General features: G+C 40.7%; 1 protein-coding gene across 3 annotated transcripts in view; it reads right to left on the bottom strand.

Annotated features, from left to right (window-relative positions):
* tesk2 (testis associated actin remodelling kinase 2) overlaps positions 1-25326 on the bottom strand; it is a 117574-nt gene continuing 92248 nt past the window's right edge. For all 3 annotated transcript variants that reach the window (XM_085983051.1, XM_085983049.1, XM_085983050.1), the window contains 6 exons: positions 19418-19497; positions 15937-16021; positions 12929-13012; positions 10698-10784; positions 7811-7952; positions 1-1136 (listed from right to left, as the gene is read on the bottom strand). In XM_085983051.1, coding sequence (XP_085839177.1) covers positions 94-1136; positions 7811-7952; positions 10698-10784; positions 12929-13012; positions 15937-16021; positions 19418-19497 — 1521 coding nt within the window. In that variant the 3' untranslated portion in view covers positions 1-93. The remainder of the gene's footprint in view (positions 1137-7810; positions 7953-10697; positions 10785-12928; positions 13013-15936; positions 16022-19417; positions 19498-25326) is intronic.

Genomic DNA, 25326 nt, shown 5'->3' on the forward strand with positions numbered 1-25326 from the left:
TTTTCTGACAAAATAAAAGTAATCAGATTTTTATTAGGCAGAAATAGCCGTTATATGAAGCCTCTCTGTACAATATTGATACATATGTGCCTTTCAAATATCACATTTTGACTGAAGGTGACATGGATTTGAAGTCATGCACGGAGTCAGCACTACAGATGAATGCCCTTCCATGTCAGATGCTTCAGCTGGAAAAGCAGGACAGCTACTCGGGTCCACTTCACCATCTCTCTCCAGTGCGATACTAACACTGAAAGATGACTTGGGTTCTGGTATCGCTAATTTAGACATGTCCCTCTGCATCTCTTGCTCCTCCATTTCCTCATCAGAAACTGTGCTAGCCCAGTTGCTCAATGATGTACCATCTAAATTTGGCCCATCACCTCCAGGCATACTATTACAATTCAGACTTTCTGGGCCAAGAACAGCCATGCTTTCATAAGTTTTTAACTTTTTTAGTAGTGTCCTATCCTCTGTATACACGTCATTTTTGTCCTGTAGGTCCTCACTCCCTGAACAGTCCATAGCATCAAACTGTTCTAATGATGCAGATTCCTGCGTTTGAGGTTTGATGTTAAATGGTGGAATCTCCAACACGGAGTATTTGGAGCTGCTCGCAACTTTCTGTCGCACATCAGTTCCCAGCTGCACAGGGTCACACTTCCCAAACGTTAATGAAAAGGGCCCAAAACTGTGACATTCTTTTGTTGGAAAATCAGGTGAAACTGGAAGGGATCGATATCGTCGCTCAGAGAGAAAAGAATCCTGAAAATCCCCACTGCAGTGCTGCTTGGCCTGGGATACTGAAGTGACTGGGTAGTCTACAGCATCAGGTGATGGCAGGTCAAATGTAAGTGATATTACTGATTTACTTGGTGTGTCCACAAACTTTGTCTTTCCACCTTTCAGATCCTGTCTGGCAATGAAGGGATTAATCTTGCGAAACATTCCCTTATTAGGGGTGTAGTATGGATCTTGGACACTAATCTTCCGACTGCCTTTTCGGGTAAAGAAGTCAGACTGACTACGAGAGAGCCATATATTGCGCCGAGGCCGAGGTGATTTGGGTGGAATCTTGTCACCTGGAAGTCCCAGAGGGCTGCACCTTTTTGTTGCCTGTCCTTTCTCTCCAGCACCTACGAATGAGCACAAAATAAAAGTGTGTTACAACTGAAAGTACTATGTTTACAGCTTGAAGACTATTTCAAGCTATCCATACTATATTTGCTATTAACATGTTCCTAATCCACAAGGACCTAACCATCTTGTATAAAACAACCAGATGGCAGTAAAACTACCGTGCTTCTATTAAGAAATGAAATAGCTCTTTGATCAGTTTATTTTTGAAGTATCTAAAAAGCAAGCAACTCCAGTTTAAACATGAGCAACTCCCAGATAAATTTTAAACAAATGCTTTAAGTAAAAGCAGCAAGAGTATTTTCTACTGCACAACATATTGGAAGGTGGGGGGTGGAGAAATCTGCCCCTCCCAGTCACAGCACTTTTTTTTTGAATAAGTATAATGTATATAGAAAAAGTTCTAGAATAGCATTAAACTGCCTGTAAAATACACTCCTCTACCTAATCTTTAATAAAACATGCAAATTTTAACGTTTTTGTTTTCAACATGTACAAAATGCCTCTCCTCCCAATTAGAATTCAAAGAGTCATTTTCAGGCACACACATGGGCCTTGATATGAACACCCCCATACAGGCAGGAGGGGGTCAGGGTTGGGGGGGGTTTAAAAATTAAAATCTGGGAACATGCCCCAACCTGCCTGCCTCCATTAGTATGGCAGCGGGTTGCATGTTGTGCGTGTTCAGTCTTGGGGTGGCGGAAAACTTCATTAATCAGTGTAATTGGGAGCCTGATTTCAATTCAATAGCTGCCAGCCGGGTTTCCCAGGGCTCGGCAGCGTCATTCAAAAGGAAATTCGTTGCTTGAACAAGGAGGATGTTAGAAGGTATGGGGAGTGATTAGAAGAGTGGAATAAGGCTAGCTGGAGAAAAATACCAGGACAGACATGGGCCAAAAGGTTTGTTTCAATATTGTAACAACCTATGATTCTACAACTCGTTTTCAAACTACAGATGTTCCCCAACTTTGGGGGTGGGGGGGGGGGGGGGTGGGGGAAGGTCTAGAGCCCAGCAATATTAAAACCATGCCTAGCCCAACAGAGGACAGAAAATAAAATGGCTGGCAGCCCCAACTGTTTACATTTCCCACCAGTGGCACAGGAAGAGTCCTGGAAAACCACCGAGTTAGTGCTTACCTCCTCCAGCAGTCGTGCCACCTCATTTACATTACAATGCTGCATCTGGCAGCAACAATGCAATGTAATGGGGTACCTGTTTTTTAAATAAAAATACACAGCTCTTTTAGTGCAAATGGGGACAAAGCCATTTAACTATCTGACCCTCAAGCATATGGCTTTAAATAATAAACCATCTATTTGCTAGACTGAAGTACTCTTTTTTTCCCAATTTTATTGAGATGTGACACTTGCCGAGGTACAGTTCCACAGATGCTGGCAGCCCTCCCATAACCCATCCAAGTGGCCATTCTTCCTGCATGAACTTAATGTTCCCTGGCTACAGGATCATGGAAAGCATCAAAGTCAAGCCCAATCAAATTTTTCCACATGCATATACATTCCAGCAGAACTAATTAGATAGTCAAGAGTCGGAATCTTTATTTTTCCCTTCCCTAGCCCAGGAGGCACGAAAGCCAGTGAATGGCTGGGCTGCTTATCTATTGAGCACTCTCAGTAAATCCCTTGCATCCCAAGTCTTGCACTTAGTGGTAGTAAAGTACTCCAAAATGTGGCTTAGTCCTGTCAGTGAGGAAAAGACTGAAGCACATCTTCACACTAAAACTCATAGAAAAGCAGCAAGTAAAACCCAGCCTCCTCACCAAACTAGCTGTATTATGCAACAGAATTCCCAATACTGTTCTTGTAGAAAAACAAAATTTAAATTACAAAAGCTTTTTTTTTTTTTTTTAAAAACAACTGTTCAAGGAGATACGACTTGCTTTTCCTTTGCAAGTATACAAACTCATTGGGAACAATCTTAACTTTGAGCGATGGTATAAAATGGACCAGCCATCCGTTTCATGCCCTGCCCCATTTTCCTTTACATTGGGTGATGGCGTTATCAGATTGACCAAAGTTAAATTTACCCCCATTATACTTCAGCTCAGCAATGTGCAAGTCAAGTCAATTGATGTTCATTACCCTATTTTTTTTTTAAACTAATTTTAAGGTTAAGTCAGCAATAGGCTTTAGATACAATAGTTGAAACCAAGAAAAAATGCTGCAGTACCCAATGCTGATGATAATGACCTTGATAGGCACAGTAAATGTGACTTCAGATGACAGACTGCATTATTTACGGACTGCTGGTGTTTTAGCTCACTTTGCTCTCGTCATCCCCTGGAGGTATAGGTGCTAGGAAAACAATTCTAACCTCATTTACACTTTTAAGAACCTGCAAAAATGGGAAGATTTTAAATTTAATTTTATATGTATGCTTATTCTCTTCCAACAGTAGTGAAAGTATTTTAATTATGCATGACTTGCCTCTGAAATTATAAATTCCCCATTTATGGCAATCAGATATAAGAGTATAAACAATGTAATTGTGACAAACTCAGGTGGGCATTGCCAATGGCTTCAACCCTCAAGAGTTCAATTTAAATGTGCAATGTTGACTTGTACTAAATTTATTTGTGTGTATTTAAGTTTTCCCTCTGTCACACTGTATTCCTCATGCAAAATAGCCTGCTCTAAATATCTGTCTCTGTCTTGAAATTGATCACTAAAACAGGACTGGCCAGAGTTGAATTTTTAAAAAAAATACCTAGCAGTCACTTGTTACTCTCCCCTTCACAGCAGGAAGTACAGGAACTCAGTTGTGGAGAATTCTTGGTCATAAACCTGCATTCCACTGCTCAGTGACAATATGCTGAAGCATCAATGCACTGTGCCACCCTCATACAGGAAACTTTCTGGTATCCGGCACCGAGCTGGTGCCATTAGATCAAAACTGCCGTAGAAACCAGCACTAATGTTAAAACATAGAGCTCAGAGCTCCGTGTAAAGCAAAAAACCCTGTTGCTTAGCAACAGCTTCAAAACAGTCAGCGCAGCTTGCAAGCGTCTAGCTGAAGCTGTTGCTTAGCTACAGAGACGCTTGCAGAACCCGGACTGGAGAAAAGAAGCAACGAAAAGAAAAAAAATTATCTGAACCGACTCCTGAATTTTGCCGGTAGATAGAGCTTTCTGGACATTTAACCTTCGGATAAACGAAAGTTTCCTGTACCAAGATTATACATGGGCTGAAAAGTGTAACTGAATGATCACTATTTCAATTATAATTTATCAGATCATTTAAAGAATCCAGCAAAAGAAGTAGGTGTGACATGCTGCACATTTCATAGTGACCAGTTTCAACAGCAATGTAAGCAGATGGAAGATTTGGGGAATTTTGGTACGGTTAGAAAGTTTTTCACTTCACAGTATCCATAACCGAATTAAGTGACAACTTCCTAAATACAAGACAATACAGACTGCATGGAAAATGCAGACCTTTCTAGATCCATGCAAGGGAACACTGCAAATTCAGAAGTGATAGTAAACATTCAGAGCATATATTGGTGTAGAGTTTCCACTTTGGGCACAATCAGGAAACTGGGTGCAAATTGCACGTGAAATCTGATTTTCCCCAAAGTGAAGTTATGGTTCAAGATTCCGCCCAAACTTATTTGCTTAAATCACAAACGTAAAATCGTCCATGAGCCACTGCAGTCAGCGTAATAGAACGTAACTGGGTTTTTTCTTTGCATTAAAAAATATTAATTGATGTACTTAATAAAACTGCACCAGGTTACCACTATTAATAGTTGAAAATGGGTTGATCACAAAAAAATAAGCATTTTTAATCAGAGTGTACAGTGTCCACCCGTGAGTAACTTAGTATTGCCAACTCTCGCGAATCCATTGCAGGAGACACGATTTTGGAGTGAAATAAAGCATCACTCGCAGTCTCGCAATAGAACGCCTAAATCTTGAGATTTGGGGGGGGGGGGGGGGGGGGGGGGGGGTGGTGTATGTCAATTTGCACATGCATTAAAAAAAACACAATTTGTGCGTGCACGAGAAAAAAAACAGGTTGAGGCCTTTCCATAACGTCCACTGGGTTCTTCCTCACTCCACAGCATCCAAGTTCGCAGGATTAGCCCGGCCGCCATCAGGCCCCACTCATTTATAAACACGAGGGCCAGCATTAACCAGAGTGAACAAATCGACCGACCGAGCGAGCCACCTCCTCCCTCCGAGCGGTGGGAGCCCCGCTCAGCTTCCTCCCCTCCGGCCCCAGCTGACGACAGCACCGCATCTCGAGATATCTTGGGCCTCCTGCAGGGTTACCGTGGTAATTGAGGCGCAGCGGGAAGCGGCTGGAGCAGGAGGCGGGGGAGCGAAGGGCCGACCGGCAGGCCCTGACCCCAGCAGCGCTGAGCCTCGAGAGGTAGGATTCCAGGTTGTGGGTACTGCAATGTGCTGCCTTTTTTTCCCCCCATTCATTCATGGGATGTGGGTGTCGCTGGGAAAACAGGATTTATTGCCCTCGAGAAGGTGGTGGCCAACCGCCTTCTTGACAACCGAGTGTTTGCTTGGCCATTTCAGAGGGTAGTTCAGAGTCAACCACATTGCTGTGGGTCTGGAGTCACCAGACCGGGTAAGGACAGCAGATTTCCTTCCCTAAAGGACATTAGTGAACCAGATGGGCTTTTACAACATCCAGTAGTTTAATTGTCACCATTACTGATACTAGCTTTTTATTCCAAATTCATTTAATTAACTAAATTTAAGTTCGACTGCCATGGTGGGATTTGAACTCATGCCTCCGGATTATTATTTCTTTCCTTCTTTCTTTCTATTAGTCCAGGCCTCTGGATTACTAGTCCAGTAACATAACCACTATGCTACCGTTCCCATATTATAAACAAATAACTTACATCAAGCCCTCTCAATGCGCTCCACAGCCAATTGTGCACAGAAGGTGCAAAAAAGATTTACAAGGATACGACATCAGAACTGCGAGGTTATACCGACCAAAGATTAAACTGGCTGGGGCGCTTTTCTCTAGAAAAAAAGAGAAGTCTGAGGGGTGACCTGGTAGAAGTCTATACATCTACCCTATCAAACCCCTTCATAATTTTAGAAAAGATGATGTTCTGGAAAGGGTAACGGTCAAAGGCAGAGCAAGGCTGGCCTGCGAGTGACATGACGGCGGGGCCGCCGATCCACCTACTTCTGTTCCCATTTCTTATGTTATGTCAGTAATCAGTTAGTGACAGCCGAATGAGTTTCCTGTTCGGCAGCAAAGGTCAGCGAGGGGTCGGGTCAGGAAAAAAATAGCAACTCTACCAAATCTTACGATTTTAAGAATTTGTCTCTTGATTTAGGAGGTGGTGGAGTTGGCAATACTGGCAACTTGATTTTAAAATCACTGAAAATTACAAAAAAGCTATACTGAACCATTTACTAGTTTCATTGGTGTACACTAGTCAGTTTCTTAGTAAATAAAATATTTAATATGTAAAAACTTTTAAAACGTGCCTACCAGTGCCTTTACGCCAAAAAAAGAACAGTTCAATTTGAAAAGCCTCCTCGAACGGCCGCAAATGAGCACAATCAGCAGAAATTTGCCATCCTCATTATTTCAATCTGGGGGTGTGGCCAGTTTCGTGGGCGGGGCCAGCATCATGCAAAATGGTTTTTAAACTAGCGCAAAAGATTGAGGAAATTCAACTTTTGCTTGATGTAATTTCCATTTAAAATTGCCCACTCGTTTGCGCTGGTTCGGCCAATTTCACCCATTTTGTGCTGATATTAGCGCAAACTCTACCCCATTGCGTTTATGGTTGCACTAGGTTCATTCAGAAGGCGGATCCAATACTATTGTGCTCTGTACATTTCAAAATACAGTGCTGCAAGATTCTAATGCAGTAAAAATTCATTTCAGATTAGTAATATTGGCCCAGAAATTCGGGTCAAGGGCTTCCCACGGGTGTAAGCCTCCGACCTGCACTTAGCTTGCGCGCCAGCCGTTGAGCTGTGGGCTCCGATCCTGGGCCTGCTCCAACTGCCGGCGCGCAGTGCTTGCGTATCCCAGGGGCGCAGTTAGTTCGATGCCATGGGGAGCCAGGGAAGCAGGGAATGCTTCATTCATAAGTTTGACAGGAAGGGCTGTCAAACTTATAAATACTATAAGCTCCAAAATCATCACTAAATCTTCAAATACATTTTTTTTTTTTTTTTTTAAATCACATTTTTTAAATAAACTATAAATTACATGAAATAACTATTTTAAACAATAATTTAAATTTTTGAAAAAAATAATTTTATTTTCTAACGGGGCTAAAAATAAACTTACCTTGCTTTAAAGTACTTAAAACTAATAAACTTGTGGAAAAAAGGTTTTAATTTTAATGAATTCACCACTTACCTTGTAAAAAGCAGGCCTTGCAACTGCTTTTTACATGTCTAACTTCTGGAGACTTACCTTCCCGGAAAAACCTGCAAAAAAAACGTAAGTTCGATGCACACACACCGCCTCTCCCGCGCACGCGTTCCACCTCTCAACTCCTTATTTCAGGGGAACAGAAGTGCCGGTTTCCCGCACATACTCACCCGTGGAGACCCACATTTCTGGGCCATTATCATGGCACTCAACAGCCTATATAACTTTTTAAAATAAAAGGCATCTATTTAACAACCTTATCAATAAAAAAAGCCATGCTTACTTTTCTGAAGATTAATTGGCTTGCTCTCGGTACCTTCTTCACGGTTGACACATCTCTCTTGTCCCCCATCTTGTAGGTGTGGTATAATCTCTTCTATCATTTTTACTATTTCTGGAAAGGACGGACGGAGCTTTGGATCCACCTGAAGAAAAAAAAATTGATTTTATAGCATTTTCCATGTTCAACCACCGCAAAGCACTTCACAGTTAATGAGTTACTTTTGAAATCCAGTAACTTACATAGGCAAAATCTAAAGTGAGAACAACTTTACTATTCCACATATATCTCATTTTAAAATTCACTAAAGCACCAATAGAAAGGTACCAGTATGAGGTTGGTCCTATCACAGGGACTTGGTATATCAGGGATGTATGTTTACTGCCACTGAGAGATGATGATAAATTGTAAACAGCAATGGTCGATTCACCAGGATGATAAATTACACTTATGAAGAGCGCTTCGAGATACTGGGACTAATTCCACTGGAACAAAAAAGAGACACTCAACAGGAGGATTTTAAAGTTATGCAGGGTTCTGATGGGGTGAAGAGAAAGCCCCCACTTCCTCTGGTTGGGGAGTTAATGAGAGGTCATCAATTTAAAATTCTCTCAGAAAGCAACAGTTGTTCAAGCATGGAATGTTTGTAGGAGAGACCAGTTTATCTTTTAAAGGAAAAGTTGATATGCATTTGAAACAAAGGAAAATACATGGCTATGGAGAGAGAGCAGGGCAACAGGATTCATTTTGCAATGCTCTAACAAAAAGCTGGCACAGCCATGGTGGTCCAAATGGTCACCTTCTGCGCAAGCTCACTTTAACTGAGCATAGCCAAATTTAGATTGTGTGTGTATTTAGCACTATTATAACTGAAGCTTCCACTTTTAACAGCTGAATTTAACAACACCAGAAAAGAACCCATCACTGAATGACTGTTTCATCACAATTGCTCTGTACATTTCAAATGCTGCAAAGTTGCAACATGTTAAAAATTAAATCACCTGTACTACTAATCTACTCAATCTCTTCTCGTAGGACAACCCCCTCATCCCAGGGATCAATTTCGTGAAACTCTGTTGCACCGAGTTATGGGTTTGAGTTATGGACACTCAGCTACAGTTTTCAGGAACTTTCCAAATTAGATTTTTTTTTTTTTTTTTTTTTTTAAACCATTTATTTAGAAGATGACATTAGTAATTTAAGCCACCTAAAATGTCTCAGATTAAACACAGGTGGGAGTGGGGGGTAAAATTGAACTTAGTCTTGCTCGCTTCTTGAGCGGGAAACAAGGGAATAAAAAAGTTCAATGTCACCATGCCCCAAGGGCGCCTGAAATACGCCTGACATCATATTGGCAAATAAGGAGCCTAGCATCTGATTAAGGACCCCTCTCTGAAATTGGACAGATACTGAGCAGTGCATGCACTGGGCATGATTTGTTCAGTTTTCTGATTCCTTCTGTGCCCCAACTGGCAGACTTTAAAAAGAGACTGCTGTAGGCTGCCAACATATGTTTTTTTCTTTTCATCTGTGTGGCGGAGGGAAATTAAATATACCCCAAAATAAATTTAGTACAAGTCAACATTGAGCAGTTAAGGGGAGCCTTGATGCACACATGCAGGAGAAGAGAATAGAGGTATACAAGGGCAGGGTGGGAAGAGATAATTAGAATGGAAGGGGGCCCATGTGGAATATAAACACTCACAGACCAGTTGGTCTGCTGTGGAACCTATGTAATTCTATGCAACTTCAAATAAAGAGCTGCCATAGTTGCAAAGATAATAGCAACAAGCTGCATTTATATAGCACGTTTAATGTAGTAAATCATCGCACGGTGCTTTATAGGAGCATAATCTGACAAAAAATTGACAGAGCCAAAGGAGGAGACATTAGGACAGGTGACCAAACACTTGGTCAAAGACGTATCTTTTAAGGAGGGTCTTGGAGAGAAGTTTAGGGAGGGAATTCCAGAGCTTAGGGCTTAGACAGATGAAGGCACAGCTGCCAATGGTGGGGCGAAGGAAGTGGGGGGATGGACAAGAGGCCAGTGGTGAATGAACGCAGAGTTCTTGGAGGGATTTGAACACTAGGATGAGAATTTTTAAATGGAGATGTTCGGGAAACAGACAGCCAGCAGCAGCAACATTTGCTTAACAAAGGACAGTGAAAAAACTAATCTCGTAACTGCCACAAGTTTGCATATCAACTATAAAATATCAAGCTACTGATTGAACCCACTCATTCTGCTTGCATGATAAAAAAAATGGAAGAAGTGTGGTTTGGAACACTGGATCAGATACATATTTATTTGGAATTGACTGCAGTACATAGAGTTAGAGAATAAAACAAAGCAAAATGCATCTGTTACAATCAATAAACTTTTAAAAAATATTTCCAAGTGAAATGCATTCCGAATGTTATACTCTGAAGGATACATACCCAAAATGTTATATTTCCAGCATTGTGTTCTTTTGAAAACAGTAACATATGTACAATAAATCTAAATTTTGATCTCACTGACTTTGCCAAAAAAGCAGGAGCATTCATCAAGTAAACTATTATGGAGCATTTTACTTTTCATTTTAATTTACAACAATCGTATACTGTAGAAACAAACAGTTTGACAGATCACAGAGTACTTTATCCTTAATGGCAGAGGATGTATGATTTCTACTCAAGGTCGCAACTTCAAACTTAATCGGAATAGTCCATTACACTCACCAGTGCCGTTTTGGATTGATCAAAAAATACTCAAGGCAAACCTTTGCCAGTGCTATCTTATCAGATACAGATATAACATTATAGCAAATGTGTGCAGGCTTCTGCCAGAGCAAATATTTCCCTTATTCATCCACATCTAGAAATAGCTCACTTATCACACTTTACTTACATTGCAACAGTTGAAGGCAAGCTGAAGAAAGCTGGGTGGACAGTCCCCAACCATGTTCTGAAACGCATCGTAGTCTAATCCAAAGTTCTACATTTTTGGTGGAAGGGGATGAGAGGAAAAAAGGAAAATTTAATTCAGTAAGTAAAAGATGCATATGCTATAGGAGGTAAGCGTGTACAATCAAGACGTACGTTTACTATCACATAATACAAAAATATGAAGTCACAAATTACACACAATTAAATCTATTCTGCTTCAGATTATAATTAATGAGTGAAAGATGTCAATGTCTAACCAAAGCCACTTACTGTCCATTCATATTAGATCTGCAAGCCCGATGGTTTAATTAAAGGACAGCACAACAATTGCCTCATTTCATGTTTGCATATGAACTATAAGCACTTCCATTTCAACTTCAGGAACTGAACAGATTTGCATTGTGAGCATTCGATTTTCTTTTAAAGTAAGAATTTTAGGTAAAAACACAGCTGCAATTTCTTTTGAAGAACAAAAGTAAAACTGACTTATTTGTTAAAAAAGAACAATTTCCGACCCAAAAGATTTGTGGGAGCACCTTTACCACACAGACTGCAATGGTTCAAGAAGGCCCACCATCATCTTCTCAAGGACAACTAGGGATGGGCAATAAATGCTGGCCTTGCCAGCAACACCCACACCCAAAGAATGAATAAATAAAATTCTGGAGCATGATATTTACTTTTGTTAAATTGTAGTGTGTTACTTCTATCTAAATGCATTAAAACCAGAATAAGAAGGAATAGAATTTGTTACATAATTAGAACATTTGATAAACTAAAGGTCGCTTTTCATTAGTGCATTTTTTCTGATTTTTGATCAATGGAATCAGTATTACTCCACACAGGTTTCTATCATCAGGGCAGCAGCACTGATTGTTTTTTTTTAAGCTAATCCCAGGAATTATACTCTCACAATTTGGGGAATTTCTAGCTCAGAAAGGAAACTAATATCTGCATTAAACAGAGTGCTAAAAATGCTGCGATATAAAATTTGTATTCCATGTTAATAGCAAAAATCATTTAACTTTATCACTAGCTCTTGCCAATTTTTAATACTGGACAGCAACAAACAATATAATGACATGCTCTGACGAAGGGTCATCGACCTGAAACGTTAACTCTATTTCTCTCCACAGATGCTGCCGGACCTGAGTATTTCCAGCATTTTCTGTTTTTAATTATTAATGTACAGGAAACTTTGAGCTATCCGGAAGTTGAATGTCCGGCAACTTTGATCTAACGGCAGAAATGAGCAGCCGTTTTGGTTAGGTGTTTTTTTTTCTCCTAGCATTCTTTTCACAGGCAGGCTTCAGAGACGCTTCCAAGCTACTGGGCCGAGTGTTTACAAGCTGTTGCTGAGCAACAGTATTTGTGGTCAGATACGGCAGGCTCTAGAAAGCGTCTCTGTATCTTAGCAACAGCTTCAGAGACACTTCCAAGCCACGGGCCGAGTGTTTACAAGCTGTTGCTGAGCAACACTGTGGTCAGATACTGCGATGAAAAGCTCCTATCTGATAACATTGACGCTGGTCTATCCGGAGCTTTTAAAAAAAACGGCAGTAGCTCGGTCCCATGGGTGCCGGATAGCACAAAGTTTCCTGTAATGACATGGTAGGGCACGTGGCTATCAAGGCACGATGGGTTGAATAGCCTCCTTCTGTGCTGTAAATTTCTATGATTCTATGAAGGTGTTGTTCTTAATCCTAGACATAATAGGAGGTGCTGCACAAGAGTTCAGCTCTTCCTGACATCTGGGGAATGAACACTGGAAAGGCAGTAATGTAACCCCCCACTTGTGTCGATGCTTATGGTTCTGGCAAGAGAAACAGGAGATATTCACAAATTCCATCTCTGCTGCACAGTTGACCAGTACTAGTATACTGGCTGGTACTATAGACTGCGGAGAGATAACCAAGTTGGCAAACTGTTAAAAGAACAGCACTCCCATTAGTATCCCCATTTGGATGTTGGCCCATTCATCTTTGTGCCAATGTTAAATGAAGGAGAAACATGCTCAATTTTTTTTTTTTTTTTTTTAAGTCTCCTACAAATACACTTACTTTTTAAAGAAGATGCACTTTGTTAATATAAAATTTGGGTAGTTGCTAAACCACAGAAGTGACAGAACATCTTTGACAATTATTCTTTGCTTCTTTTCTTATCAGAAGCAGGACCAAATAGCTCACTCCTTACCACTGTCCGAGGGAGATAGTCAGGATCAGCTTGTACTCGGGCTATAATCTCACACAGAATAATGCCATACGAAAACACATCCGCCTGCCATTAAATTAGAAACAGTTAGAAACAACGGCCATAGATCACTTATCTACTAAGCCACTAAAGTTATTTATAAAAGTAAAAGACAGACAGACTTTCATTTATATAGCGCCTTTCACGACCACCGTGTCCCAAAGCACTTTACAGCCAATTAAGTACTTTTTTTTTTTTTTTTTTAAATGCAGTCACTGTTGTAATGTAGGAAATAGGGCAGCTAATTTGTGCTCAGCAAGCTCCCACAAACAGCAATGTGATAATGACCAGATAATCTGTTTTTGTTAAGTTGAGTGAGGGATAAATATTGGCCAGGGTATTAGGGATAACTCCCTTTCTCTTCTTCAAAAAATAGTACCATGGGATCTTTTACGTCCACTTGAGAGTTTACCATCTCATCCGAAAGACGAAAATAAATAAAGAATTTGCTTTTATATCATGCCTTTTGTGTCCTCAGGATGCCTCAGAGTCCATCACAGCCAAGGAATTACTTTTGAAGTGTAATTACCGTTATGCAGGCAAAAGCTATTGCTAGTTTACACATAGCAAAGTTCCACAAACAGCAGTAATAAAAAAAGTCAGTTACTCTGTTTTGGTAATGTTGGTTGAGACATAAATTTTGGCCAGAATGCCAAGAGAACTCCCCGTGCTCTTCAAACACTGCCACAGGATCTTTTATGGTCATCTGATCTGGCAGAGGTGACCAGTTTATTCTCTTATCCAAATATGAGCCTCCGTGTTTGAGAACTTTCCAGTTGCCCTAATATCCAAATAAAGTATTATGGTGCACCCAGAATAGGAAACGGAAAACCATGTTCTTTTAACTATTATTTTAGCAACTGACTTTATGCAGTGCCTCATGGGACCCTCCTAGTCTTTGAAAGCAAAGTAGTTCTTGTTTTGGGCTTTAACTACCAAATAGTATTGAATAGTACACAGCAATAACAAAACATTTTACAGTAGTTAAACTTTGCTAACTACTTGTATAGTAGAAAATTATATAGTTCCCAATTCTCTGCTAAAACTATATTACAATTACAGGAAACTTTCGATTTACCGACACCTAAATAACCGGAAATCTCGGTTAGCTGGCAAAATTCAGGGAGTAGGTTCAGGTAACTTTTATTACTTGCCTTCCTCCATCTTTTGCTGTGCAAGGGTGTGGCTGCAGCTGTTGCTAAGCTACAGAGACGCTTGCAACTTGTGGCCATTGTTCTGAACCTGTTGCTAAGCAACAAGGTTTGTTGCTTTATACGGAGCTCTCAGCGCCATATCTTTTACTATAGCTTTCGGTTATCTGGAATTTTTGATGAACCGGCACCACATCGGTCCCGTCCGTGCCAGATAAAAAAAAGTTTCCTGAACCTTTTTTTAAAAATGTAGTGGTTCTTTAATCCTCTTTTCAAGTAAGTTCTCTGGCCTATCTAATTATCTTTAGAAGTTCTAGTCCGTCACAGGCCCCTTATCAAAATTCATCAATTTGAAAAGGACAGATTGAAACAGTAACCAGAGGTTTGTGAATTTGAGCAAAAGTTAAATTCAAAAGATCGCCAATCAGACATGTATCTGCACAAATCACACAGCATGTTTGAAATTAATTAAATCACTTAGCTCCTCCCTCAAGTAAACTGCCTGACAATGCATCAAATTAGGCTGGGACATGATATAGTCAACGAAGCTGGTTTCTAACCCTTATGTACCAGGATAAAATTAAAACCAACACCAAGGAAAATGCTGCACAAAAATAGTTCATTTTTGTCACATCACTCAGCCCTTTCAAATTCAATACTGCCGAGTGCTACCAACACAAAGATCATAGGATCAAAATTATTCTTTCCTATTGCACATCAGCTTTCCCATTTTGGGAGCCACAATGATGTTAGGTGACAGGTTATATCCTTACAGCAGAACATTCCATCGCAAGAGATGTACATTTCTGTCATGAGTTAACTAACGACACGAAGGGATTGCGACCATAATACACAGCAAGGTAGTCATGTATAAGCATGGCTGTAGCTTCCACAATGCACAGATGATACTTAAAAATTGCAGAGTAAGTAATTTCTCACAGCAGTAGCTTAGAACTCAGGCAAACAACTGCAGGTTTCTCCCCAAAATCATTTATCTGTTTCAATACAGCGCCATTGCAGAGTTTCAAAATTGCTTGCAACTCCTTAGTTGTCCAAACCAGTACTTCTGTAGAGGTCCCCAGACAAAAATCAGGAACACCTCATATCTATATCCAATTAAAGACAGAAGTCTTAAACACACTGGTAACTAGCCAGAAAGATAGAAACACTTCACACATCACACATCTGTATCTAATGCACAGATCTTCAAAATTGAACAAACAAGTTAATTTCCCTTAGATATGGCCTTTGTATACTACCAAATAAGTCAATATATAAAAGATAACGCATTGTAAATTATTTAGTGTTGCCCTCAACAGAAGTCATTGTTCCTGGATAAAACTTGGCAAACAATTTGCCACTGACTATGAGAAATAGAAGTTGCCTTGTTCCAACTGGCAGTGGTCGAGACCCACCTTTTCATGGGTCTTGTGAACTGTGCCGGATTTGCTTCTGCCCAATGCCTGACTGAGACCAGCCCTGGGCCGATATATAAATGGGGGAGAGTGACACTTGGAGGTCAATACAGCACCGCTCCCCCAAAACCAGTGCAGCTATGTAAAAGCATTTACAGATAGAAAGAATACATTGAAATGCATCTTTGCTCAGTTAGCTTTTCAGAACTTGTTTTAAAATACACATAGCTTTTCTATTGTGCAACGGCAACACAAGTGATTCAAAAAAATGGAAGCTGAGTTTAAAATAGAACTGGGAAATATATAGAATTAAGCACTTAAATCAGCTTTCTATAAAGTCTTTTTGAAAAGAAGTCTGCTACCCATCTCAGAACAGAACACCTACCTTTTCATTATAATGCTCACCATGCAGCACCTCTGGAGCCATCCAAAAAGGTGATCCGACCACTGACAGTTTTTCTACATCCATACTAATGGGATGAAAAAAAAGATAAATAGCATGCTTAGTTATTCTAGAAAACACAAGTTTACTTAAGATGGCTTTTTTGACGTAGCATTAGGAAGTTGTTAGTGCAGATGTTGACCTTCAGTGCATGATGATATTCACAAAGATAGTAATGATTTGCAATGTGACCAGGATTATTGAAGAATTATTTTCAGTTGGATTATCAGGAGATTCTGTGGCCAGTACACACCATCCATTCAATTTCATTTCTCATCAGCTGCACATCATCACTTGGCAAAGTTTCCACATTTATACCTCACAATCATTAATTCTTCAGTACAGGTATCATCACATATCAATTACAGCTATAATAAATACCTGCCACTCGTGAACATCCCCAACCTGGGCACACCTTCTCCCAATACGTCAAGGCCCAGCGAAACCAAACACTACAACTCCCACAAGCCACCATGTACCCAATCTCCATCACAAAAGGCTGATGTGACAAAAGCAGCAAACTTTCTACAATTCTTATGGACTTTAGCATAGCTCCAGTCCATAGAAACCCCCACTCATTTCATCCTACTCTGTAAAAGACCCAAGTCCCATAATTTATCATTCCCTCCTGACCTAAGCCCCAGTGTGACTGCCTCCTCCCAAGTCTGCTCTCAAAGGTCCTAGTCAACCCACTCCTACAAGTCTCCCTTCACACTCTCATCTCTGGACCTCCTGCTATCCTTGTTTCAGCGCCACTCCTCGCTGCCTTCCCTCCCTCATCAGCTTGGTTCAATTGCTTGCACTCTTGTTTGAGTCATACTCTGATGCAGTATTGAAGGTGTGTTGCATTTCCAATCTTCATATATGATTTTAAACAATTATTCCATCTGCCTTTTCCAGTATTTATGTGGATGTCAAAGATCACAAGGTATTATTCAAAGAGCAGCAGGGAGTTCTCCCAGTGTTCTGGCCAACATCCCTCTCCACCAAAATGACCAAAAAAAAGACAAATTAGTCATTTGCATCATTACTGTTTGTGTCATGCATGCTGTATTTGCTTCATAGTGACTGCATTGTACAGTAATTCATTTTCTATTAAGTGCTTTCAAACCTGTGATAAAGCAGCATATAAATGCAGGTCTTTCCATTAAAAAAAATACATCAAAGTTATTGATTGCTTTAATAAAAAGCTTGATATTTAATCACAATCTATGCTGTAAAGGGGCAAACACATTTTAAGCAACATATGTGCAAATTGTTAAATGCAACAAGTAAAGCCATTTTCCACAAGTAAACCTCCTTTAAAGCAAAAGATGGTCATTGTCATAAAAGCAAATTGAGAATCACAAACCAAATATTAGAGAAGACCATTTAAAAAGTAAGTTGATATGGAAAGCCAAATAAATACAAACAATTAGACAGTAACAGGCCACTGATCTACTGTTTTCACAGAACGGGATTGCAGAACATGATCCCCAAGACATCCATAACAATCTCAGATTTCCACAATACAAAAATCAGAATTTGACTTATTAGCCACTATAAAATCAATGGTAAAAATCGACAGAATCATGGACTGTGACCCAAAAACAGTGGTAAAATTCCTGGAGAAACAATTATTCAGTCACCAAAAATAATATTTAAAAACTGTTTAATGGCCCAGTAATTCCAGGCCCAACGCGCGAGTACGGACGGTGTACTCACGCGTGGGCCCGATGGAAGTGCATGCACAGCGCATGCGTGGAAAACCGGCATTTCCTGTCCTCTGAACCAAGGGGTTCAGAGGACAAACGCGTGCGCGCAGGAGTCTGCACGTGCGCGCTGAAATGCCTTTTTCCCCCCACAGGTTTGCGCGTGTGTAAGGGCCTCTCCTTTTTACGAATGTAAAAAGGAGACGTAAGGACTTCATTCTTTAAGGTAAGTGGTCTATTACTTAAAATAACATTTTTTCCACAGCTTTGTTGGCCCAGTAATTCCTGTCACAACGCGTGAGTACGGACAGGGTACTCACGCGTGTGCCAGGAGGAATTGCCGGTTTTCAGCATGCACAGCGCATGCGCTGAAAACCGGCATTTCCTGTCCTCTGACCCAAGAGGTTAAGAGGCTGAACGCATGCGCGGTATTGGGCAGCGCGTGCAACTTGGATTTCCTTGTATTTTTACAGATTTGCGCATGTGTAAAGGGCTCCGGTTTTTACGCATTGAAAAACCACACGTAAGTACTTAGTTTTACAGGTAAGTGGTCTTTTAGTACAATTTAGAATTTTTTTTTCCCCCCCACAGGTTTATTATTTTTAAAGAATCTACAGTAAGGTAAGTTTAGTTTTAGACCCTATTTTTTAAAAATTTATTTTTTTCAAAAATTTGATTAATTGTTTAAAATAGTTTTTTAAAGTTATTCATAGTTAATTTAATTATTGGGATGCTTTTTAAAATTTTATTTAAAGTTTAAGTAGTGTTTTGGGGTGCCGTACTTTTCATGAGTTTGACAGTCTTTACTATCAAACTTATGAATGAAGTTTCCCCTCCCCTGATTGGCTGAACAGTGCTCACCTGATCCCAGCCGGCACATCGCACTAACTACGCCGCTGGGTCAGGTTAGCACAGCGCACCGAGATCAGAACCGGGCCACTTACAGGAAATCCACTGCGGGCCAGGTTTCAGATGTCGGCGCGCCGGGTTAGTGCACATCGGGGGCTTGCACGCGCGGCAAGCCCCCGACAGGAATTACTGGGCCATTGTTTTTAAGGACTTTACAGTAAGGCAAGTGTAGTTTTAGACCCGATTTTTAAAAAAATTATTTTTTTCAAAAATTTGATTAATTGTTTAAAATAGTTTTTTAAAGTTATTTATAGTTTATTTAATTATTGGGATTTTTTTAAAATTTTATTTAAAGTTAAACAAGTCTTTTGGGCGCCCGTACTTTTCATGAGTTTGACAGTTCTTACTATCAAACTCATGAATGAAGTTTCCCCTCCCCTGATTGGCTGCACAGTGCTCACCTGATCCCAGCCGGCACATCGAACTAACTACGCCGCTGGATCAGGTAAGCACAGCGCGCCGACATCTGAACCGGGCCAGTGACAGGAATTCCAAGCAGGCCCAGGCTTCAGATGTCAGCGCGCCGGGTGAGTGCACATCGGGGGCTTGTACGCGCGGCAAGCCCCCGAACCTAATTTCTGGGCCAAAATGTTGTCCATGAGCAATGAATATATAATGTTGGTTAATGGAAATTATGTGCATTCACGCTGTATAAAACCATTGTACTTTAAAAACTTGATTAAGTATCTTGCATTTTTAGAAGAGATGCAAATAAACAAAAATGTCTACAAATTATCATTTTTGTCACAGTTACACTAGTAACAGTAATTTAGTTCTGCTACTTTAAGGAAATTTTCATTTAAAAGAAAAGGAGATAAAATTACTTGTCAGGGATTTTCTCCGCCAATCCAAAGTCACCCAGCACTCCAGTGTATCCACTCTCTTCCATTTTAATTAAACAGTTCTATGGGAGATAAAAGCACAATTTAATATTACATTAAAAAAGGACAATTACTGTACATACAATTCTTTAGGCCCTTATGTTCTAGAAAATGTATCCATGGATATCTTTAGACTTAAACTAAATTAAGTTAACAGCATGGAAAGATATTAGAGTCTATTGTCAAAAAGCAACTCCAAGTTTTTATATAAAAGATTTAAATTCCATCTCGAGCAATCAAGCTATAACCAGTTATCCTTTGTAGAGACAAAACATTTGACTCCCACCATGTAGAGTTGTAAAAGTTTGAATCAATGACCACCGAGGTGGTGAGCTTCTAATCTTAGCAGAGAACAGCTTTTTAAAAAAAGCTGACCTTTTGTCAATCAATACACTTGCTTACTTTGTAAAGTTCCATTTGTTAGATGAGAATCAGGTACAGAGTATTTTATTAATCGAGTCAGCCCCACAAACAAGCATCTAATCGTAATACTAAAAATATTGTATACATGCATACAAGCTACAGATATCTTCTGGTGCCATGTTACTGAATTTGATTGGGGTACACAATATCAGCACTTAACTACATACTTAAAATGTTCATTGTTTAAGCAACAATACCACACTCAAATTCAAGTTTCAGTATAGATTTTGTTACTGCTTTTCACTTAGCAGCTATCATTTATAGCAAATGCTGCAGAAATGTACACTGAAGAACAAATGTGCTTTTGACTATATTGCTGCAGTGTCACTAAGCACCCTATTGAAATCAGCCAATTAAAAGCTGCCATGGTTAGAAACAATATGTTAACACCTCCTGTATAAAATGGAATACATGGAAGACACCGCTTGGATACAGCATTTATTTAACAGGCAGTTGCATCATAATTTAGGTTCACCTAAGCAAATATTATTTAAAACCATGTGTTTTTCATTTACACTTTACACAATTTGTATTTCCCTGTGATGTTATAATCACTATTTGATATCACAGCACGTTCCCAATAGCATTCAACAAGTTTCAGTTTTTGAAAAAAACATGAATACCAATATAAATCATTGCAAGTGTCTTATCCACAAATGTGGTATGTTACTTTACCTACTGTAGATAAGAGTCCTACTCATTTTTTGGAAAAGTTTCACTTGCACATGTGTCATCACAGCTGAAAGACCTAGGAGAAATCTGCATTGCTTTCAATCAAGCAGCCTCCTGCTACTCCACTGTATGTCGGGTCATGTTCCGGGTGTATGCCTTAATTCTTTGGCCCGAGGCAGCACTGAGGCTCTAATTAACAGCGATCGCACAAACATCTAAAGTAAGCAAGGCACGCTGTCAGAAAGACCAACAGGTAGGCTGTGGAAACTTGAGGAAGTTCAGTTTCTTTACAGATGGCCTCAAGAGGAGCCCTCTGACTGCTAATCCATATCAAGAATGAGCTCTGACTTTTCCCATCAGCTCCTATCCTACCCAGGAATAACACATGGAAATAAACTCTACTACACTATTTGCTAACTTATTCAGCTGTGCACTTGCCTAAAGTCTTAATTGCCTTGATAATGGGAAGTATTTCCACAATCCACGTAAAAGGGTTAGAGCCTTGTGCAGCTCAATTAATTGACAATTACTTTCTTCCATTGAAAGACAAAATTCAAATTAAGATTTTGGCACAACATCATAAGCAAACATTTTTGGAATGTAAACCAACTGCCCTACCCACAAGCAAACCGAGATAACACTGGCCCACTATGAACACACGCAGCTTGCCAAGTCTTTGTGCCAAGATGAGGGCTAACATTACTGATGTTGAATGGAAGAAACCAAAAAACTTACAAGAACATACAGGCTCCAATTATTCTAATAAGGATTTGCTCAAAACCAAATTTAATTCCTATAAGAACCAACAAAATGAATGAACTATCACAGTTTCTAAGCAACTAACTAGAAAATAAGGCACCATTGGGATGGATCTTAGGTGCCATCTCTACTAAAAGCAATTGGTACAATAACAGCAGCAATGTGCACTCTTAATAGGATTGGAGAGAATCTATTAACAATTGCTAACATTGTCCGAACAGTTTGAAGCTGTCCTAAGACCAGTGAACAAACACTTGGCATTAAGCCTTTAAAAGTACAGGCTTTGCTGGATGCCAATGAAGTGGTAACCACAAACTGATTGGACTCATTTCTCTGAGCTGGCCCTCTCCAAAGGTAAGCCATCAACTAAAAGTTCAATGCTACTGCACCAGGTCGCAATGTTCAAAGTGAAGAGAAAAATCTGCAGTGTTAAGGCAAAGGATCCACATGGTTTATTGATGTAACTGACAACAGTTGAGGCACTAAGACCATCCACTTCTATTCCGCACCCCTCTCCAAAACAGTTATAATACAGAAAGTGTTAGACTTTTGATACAGCATGCTAGGTATTCTTTTGAAGAAACCTTGATTCCAAGTCACCTCCATGTGGGATCACCACACTATGAAATGCTGATCACTGACAGTCTTGTATCATGGCTTCTAAAGGCAGTAGCAAATGCACAGATCAATTTTCTAAGATGATTCAGTTGGATGAACCTTGAACAGCATCAAAAAGATGGCAGAAATTTGACCTATGATACAAGGGTAATACTGCACTAATTTTCTGGACCCAACTTGAGCTGTGCAGTGTTCTTTTTTGAATGGCTGCAAAATAACATGTTGGCCTCGCCTATAGGTCTTATGCTGGACCACAAGTGGGATTTTCAGCCATTCTAACAAGTGCTATGACTCAGTGAAATGTCACCTCTATTGAATCTGCATAGGTGTGGAGATGCCGGAGTTGGACTGGGGTGGACAAATGTAAAAAATCACACACCAGGTTATAGTCCAACAGCTTTATTTGAAATCACAAGCTTTCGGAGCGCTGCTCCTTCTTCAGGTGAAGTGGAGAAATGCATAAAGACACAGCTTATATAGTCAGAGAATCATGTCAGATGTTTACAGGTAACCTTTCCAACTGCCATTTATCGCACCTCGGCAGGGAGATAATCACAGCAGTCAAAGGTGTGAATGGTGTCCAAACAGGTCAGTCAGGGAAACATTACATCAAAGAACAATGAGGTGGGGTCACAAGGGGTCAAATATTGCAGATGCTGGGGTCTGTATGAAAAACAAAAAAAAGACAAAAAACTTTTTTTTGGCTGGAAATCACAGCAGGTCCAGCCGCATCTGTGTAGAGAGAACAAGCCAATGTCGACTCGAGTCCGGATGACCCTGCATCAGGTGGGGTTACATGTAGCGTGACATGAACCCAAGATCTCGGTTAAGGCCGTCCTCATGGGTGCGGAACTTGGCTATCAGTTCCTGCTCGACGATTTTGCGTTGTCGTGTGTCTCGAAGGCCACCTTGGAGAATGCTTACCCGAAGATCGGAGGCTGAATGTCCTTGACTGCTGAAGTGTTCCCCGACTGGGAGGGAACACTCCTGCCTGGTGATTGTTGCGCGGTGTCCGTTCATCCGTTGTCGCAGTGTCTGCATGGTCTCGCCGATGTACCATGCTCCGGGGCATCCTTTCCTGCAACGTATGAGGTAGACAACGTTGGCCGAGTCACATGAGTATGTACCATGTACCTGGTGGGTGGTGTCCTCACGTGTGATGACGGTATCTGTGTTGATGATCTGGCATGTCTTGCAGAGGTTGCTGTGGCAGGGTTGTGTGGTGTCGTGGTCGCTGTTCTCCTGGAAGCTGGGTAATTTGCTGCGAACGATGGTCTGCTTGAGGTTAGGCGGCTGTTTGAAAGCGAGTAGTGGAGGCGTGGGGATGGCCTTAGCGAGGTGTTCGTCGTCATCGATGACATGTTGAAGGCTGCGAAGAACATGGCGTAGTTTCTCCGCTCCGGGGAAGTACTGGACGACGAAGGGTACTCTGTTGGTTGTGTCCCGTGTTTGTCTTCTGAGGAGGTCGATGCGATTTTTCGCTGTGGCCCGTCGGAACTGTCGATCGACGAGTCGAGCGTCATATCCCGTTCTTACAAGGGCGTCTTTCAGTGTCTGTAGGTGTCCATCGCGTTCCTCCTCGTCTGAGCAGATCCTGTGTATTCACAGGGCTTGTCCATATGGGATGGCTTCTTTAACGTGGTTAGGGTGGAAGCTGGAGAAGTGAAGCATCGTGAGGTTGTCCGTGATTCTCTGACTATATAAGCTGTGTCTTTATGCATTTCTCCACTTCACCTGAAGAAGGAGCAGCGCTCCGAAAGCTTGTGATTTCAAATAAAGCTGTTGGACTATAACCTGGTGTTGTGTGATTTCTTGAATCTGCATAGGGCAGAGGTAGCTTCAAATACAATCGGTTAACAGCAAGCATAATGATAATATTAGATACCCACATCAAGCCAAAAAGTTGATTAGATCCTTGTCAGTAAATTAATTGCCCAACTAATTTGGCATTGTCAGGGGCTCAAGATTAACACCAGTGTAGGTTTCCCACATCAAGAAAAGCTGGGAGGACCAAGCGTCAAATCTGCAGCTACAGTATTAGAGTTGCACACAGTGAATCTTCTAATCTCAGTCTATTTTAGGAACCATCTCCAGTAGGTTGCTAACATCAGCCCAGACACCTATTACTATACCCGTACTGTAGCCCAAAGAAAGATAGTTGTAAGAAACCCCATGAAAGTCACTTGCTGGAGTCTATGCAAAATTTGGAGAAAGGTCCCTCTGGGGTGAGGGGCCCCTGGATTAAAGTATGTGGAGGCCTTGAGTGACCCACACTTTAAATGCCTCTGTAAAATTGGAACTTTGGTTGCCTCAGTATGTTCCCCTCTTCTTCCTCCTCATCTACTGGATAGTCCTGTTCCAATCACCTGCAGACTAAGGGTGGAAAGGGTAATTCTCAAGTGGTACCTTGTGGATTGACTAGCTGTGCAGATTCAGTCTATTCCTTTAAGTAGTATATTTTACTAAACCAACCAGCCTGCAAATGGATTTGTTTAGGGAATCATCATCTTCATCCAGACACTCTTCCATGGTTCAGCCAATCTTGTTACAGAAAATCTGACTAATTTACCCAGAGGAAGGCATCTTTCACAGTAATTTTATGAAGCGAGTTGGGGGTGCGGGTAAGCAGTTGTGACAATAATGCTGATCAACCTGGAAAAGATGCTCAGATAACGTCCCTATTCTCAAACCAACTTCTATGGATGCTTCTGAAGGAACACTCCTCAAAAATAAGGCAACAATGGTGACCATTCTTCTGCAGTTTGTTTTAGGTTACCCATCCTGCACAGAAGGGGTCTGGGGAAAATCAAGCAGGGTCTGCTTCGAGGTACATTCCCTAGTAATTGATAGCCAAGCCTTGGAGGCAATTCTGGTGAGTTATGTTTTTTATATATTTTCTCTGTAGTGGAGTAGCCCGGAAGCTGACTAGTATCAAGCAGTGTCAGCAACAAGTTTCAAAGAGTGACCAGAATTTCTGTTGGGCATTCCTACGCCAGAGCAGCTTGGTGTCGTCAACCAGAGAGTTTCATCCACAGAGCAATCATTTTGCCTTTGGAACTTAGGACCAATGTGCTCTGTCAGCAATACTTGGCACCAATCAACATTGATCGATTCTCTGCATCAATCAGTGCCAGCGAGTGCTCAGAAATACACAATTAGGAGTGGCAGAATACACCAAGATCATCATTCCCGACTTGGGAGCTTTTCTTGTACTTTAGGTTTTGAGTTTACCCTGAATATATTACAAACGATCTGTTGCTCTTTCCACGTGCATTTGGAGCACCAAAGACAAAGCGTGGCAGGTAGTGTTTTATGCATCGTGAATAAATATTACATTTGCTAATATTTAAAGTCTTTGGTAGAGGGTGTTGTTAACTTTG

This window comes from Somniosus microcephalus, chromosome 3 (genome assembly GCF_052327205.1).
Source record: "Somniosus microcephalus isolate GS21.2 chromosome 3, FLI_Smic_1.0, whole genome shotgun sequence".
NCBI classification, from domain to species: domain Eukaryota; kingdom Metazoa; phylum Chordata; class Chondrichthyes; order Squaliformes; family Somniosidae; genus Somniosus; species Somniosus microcephalus.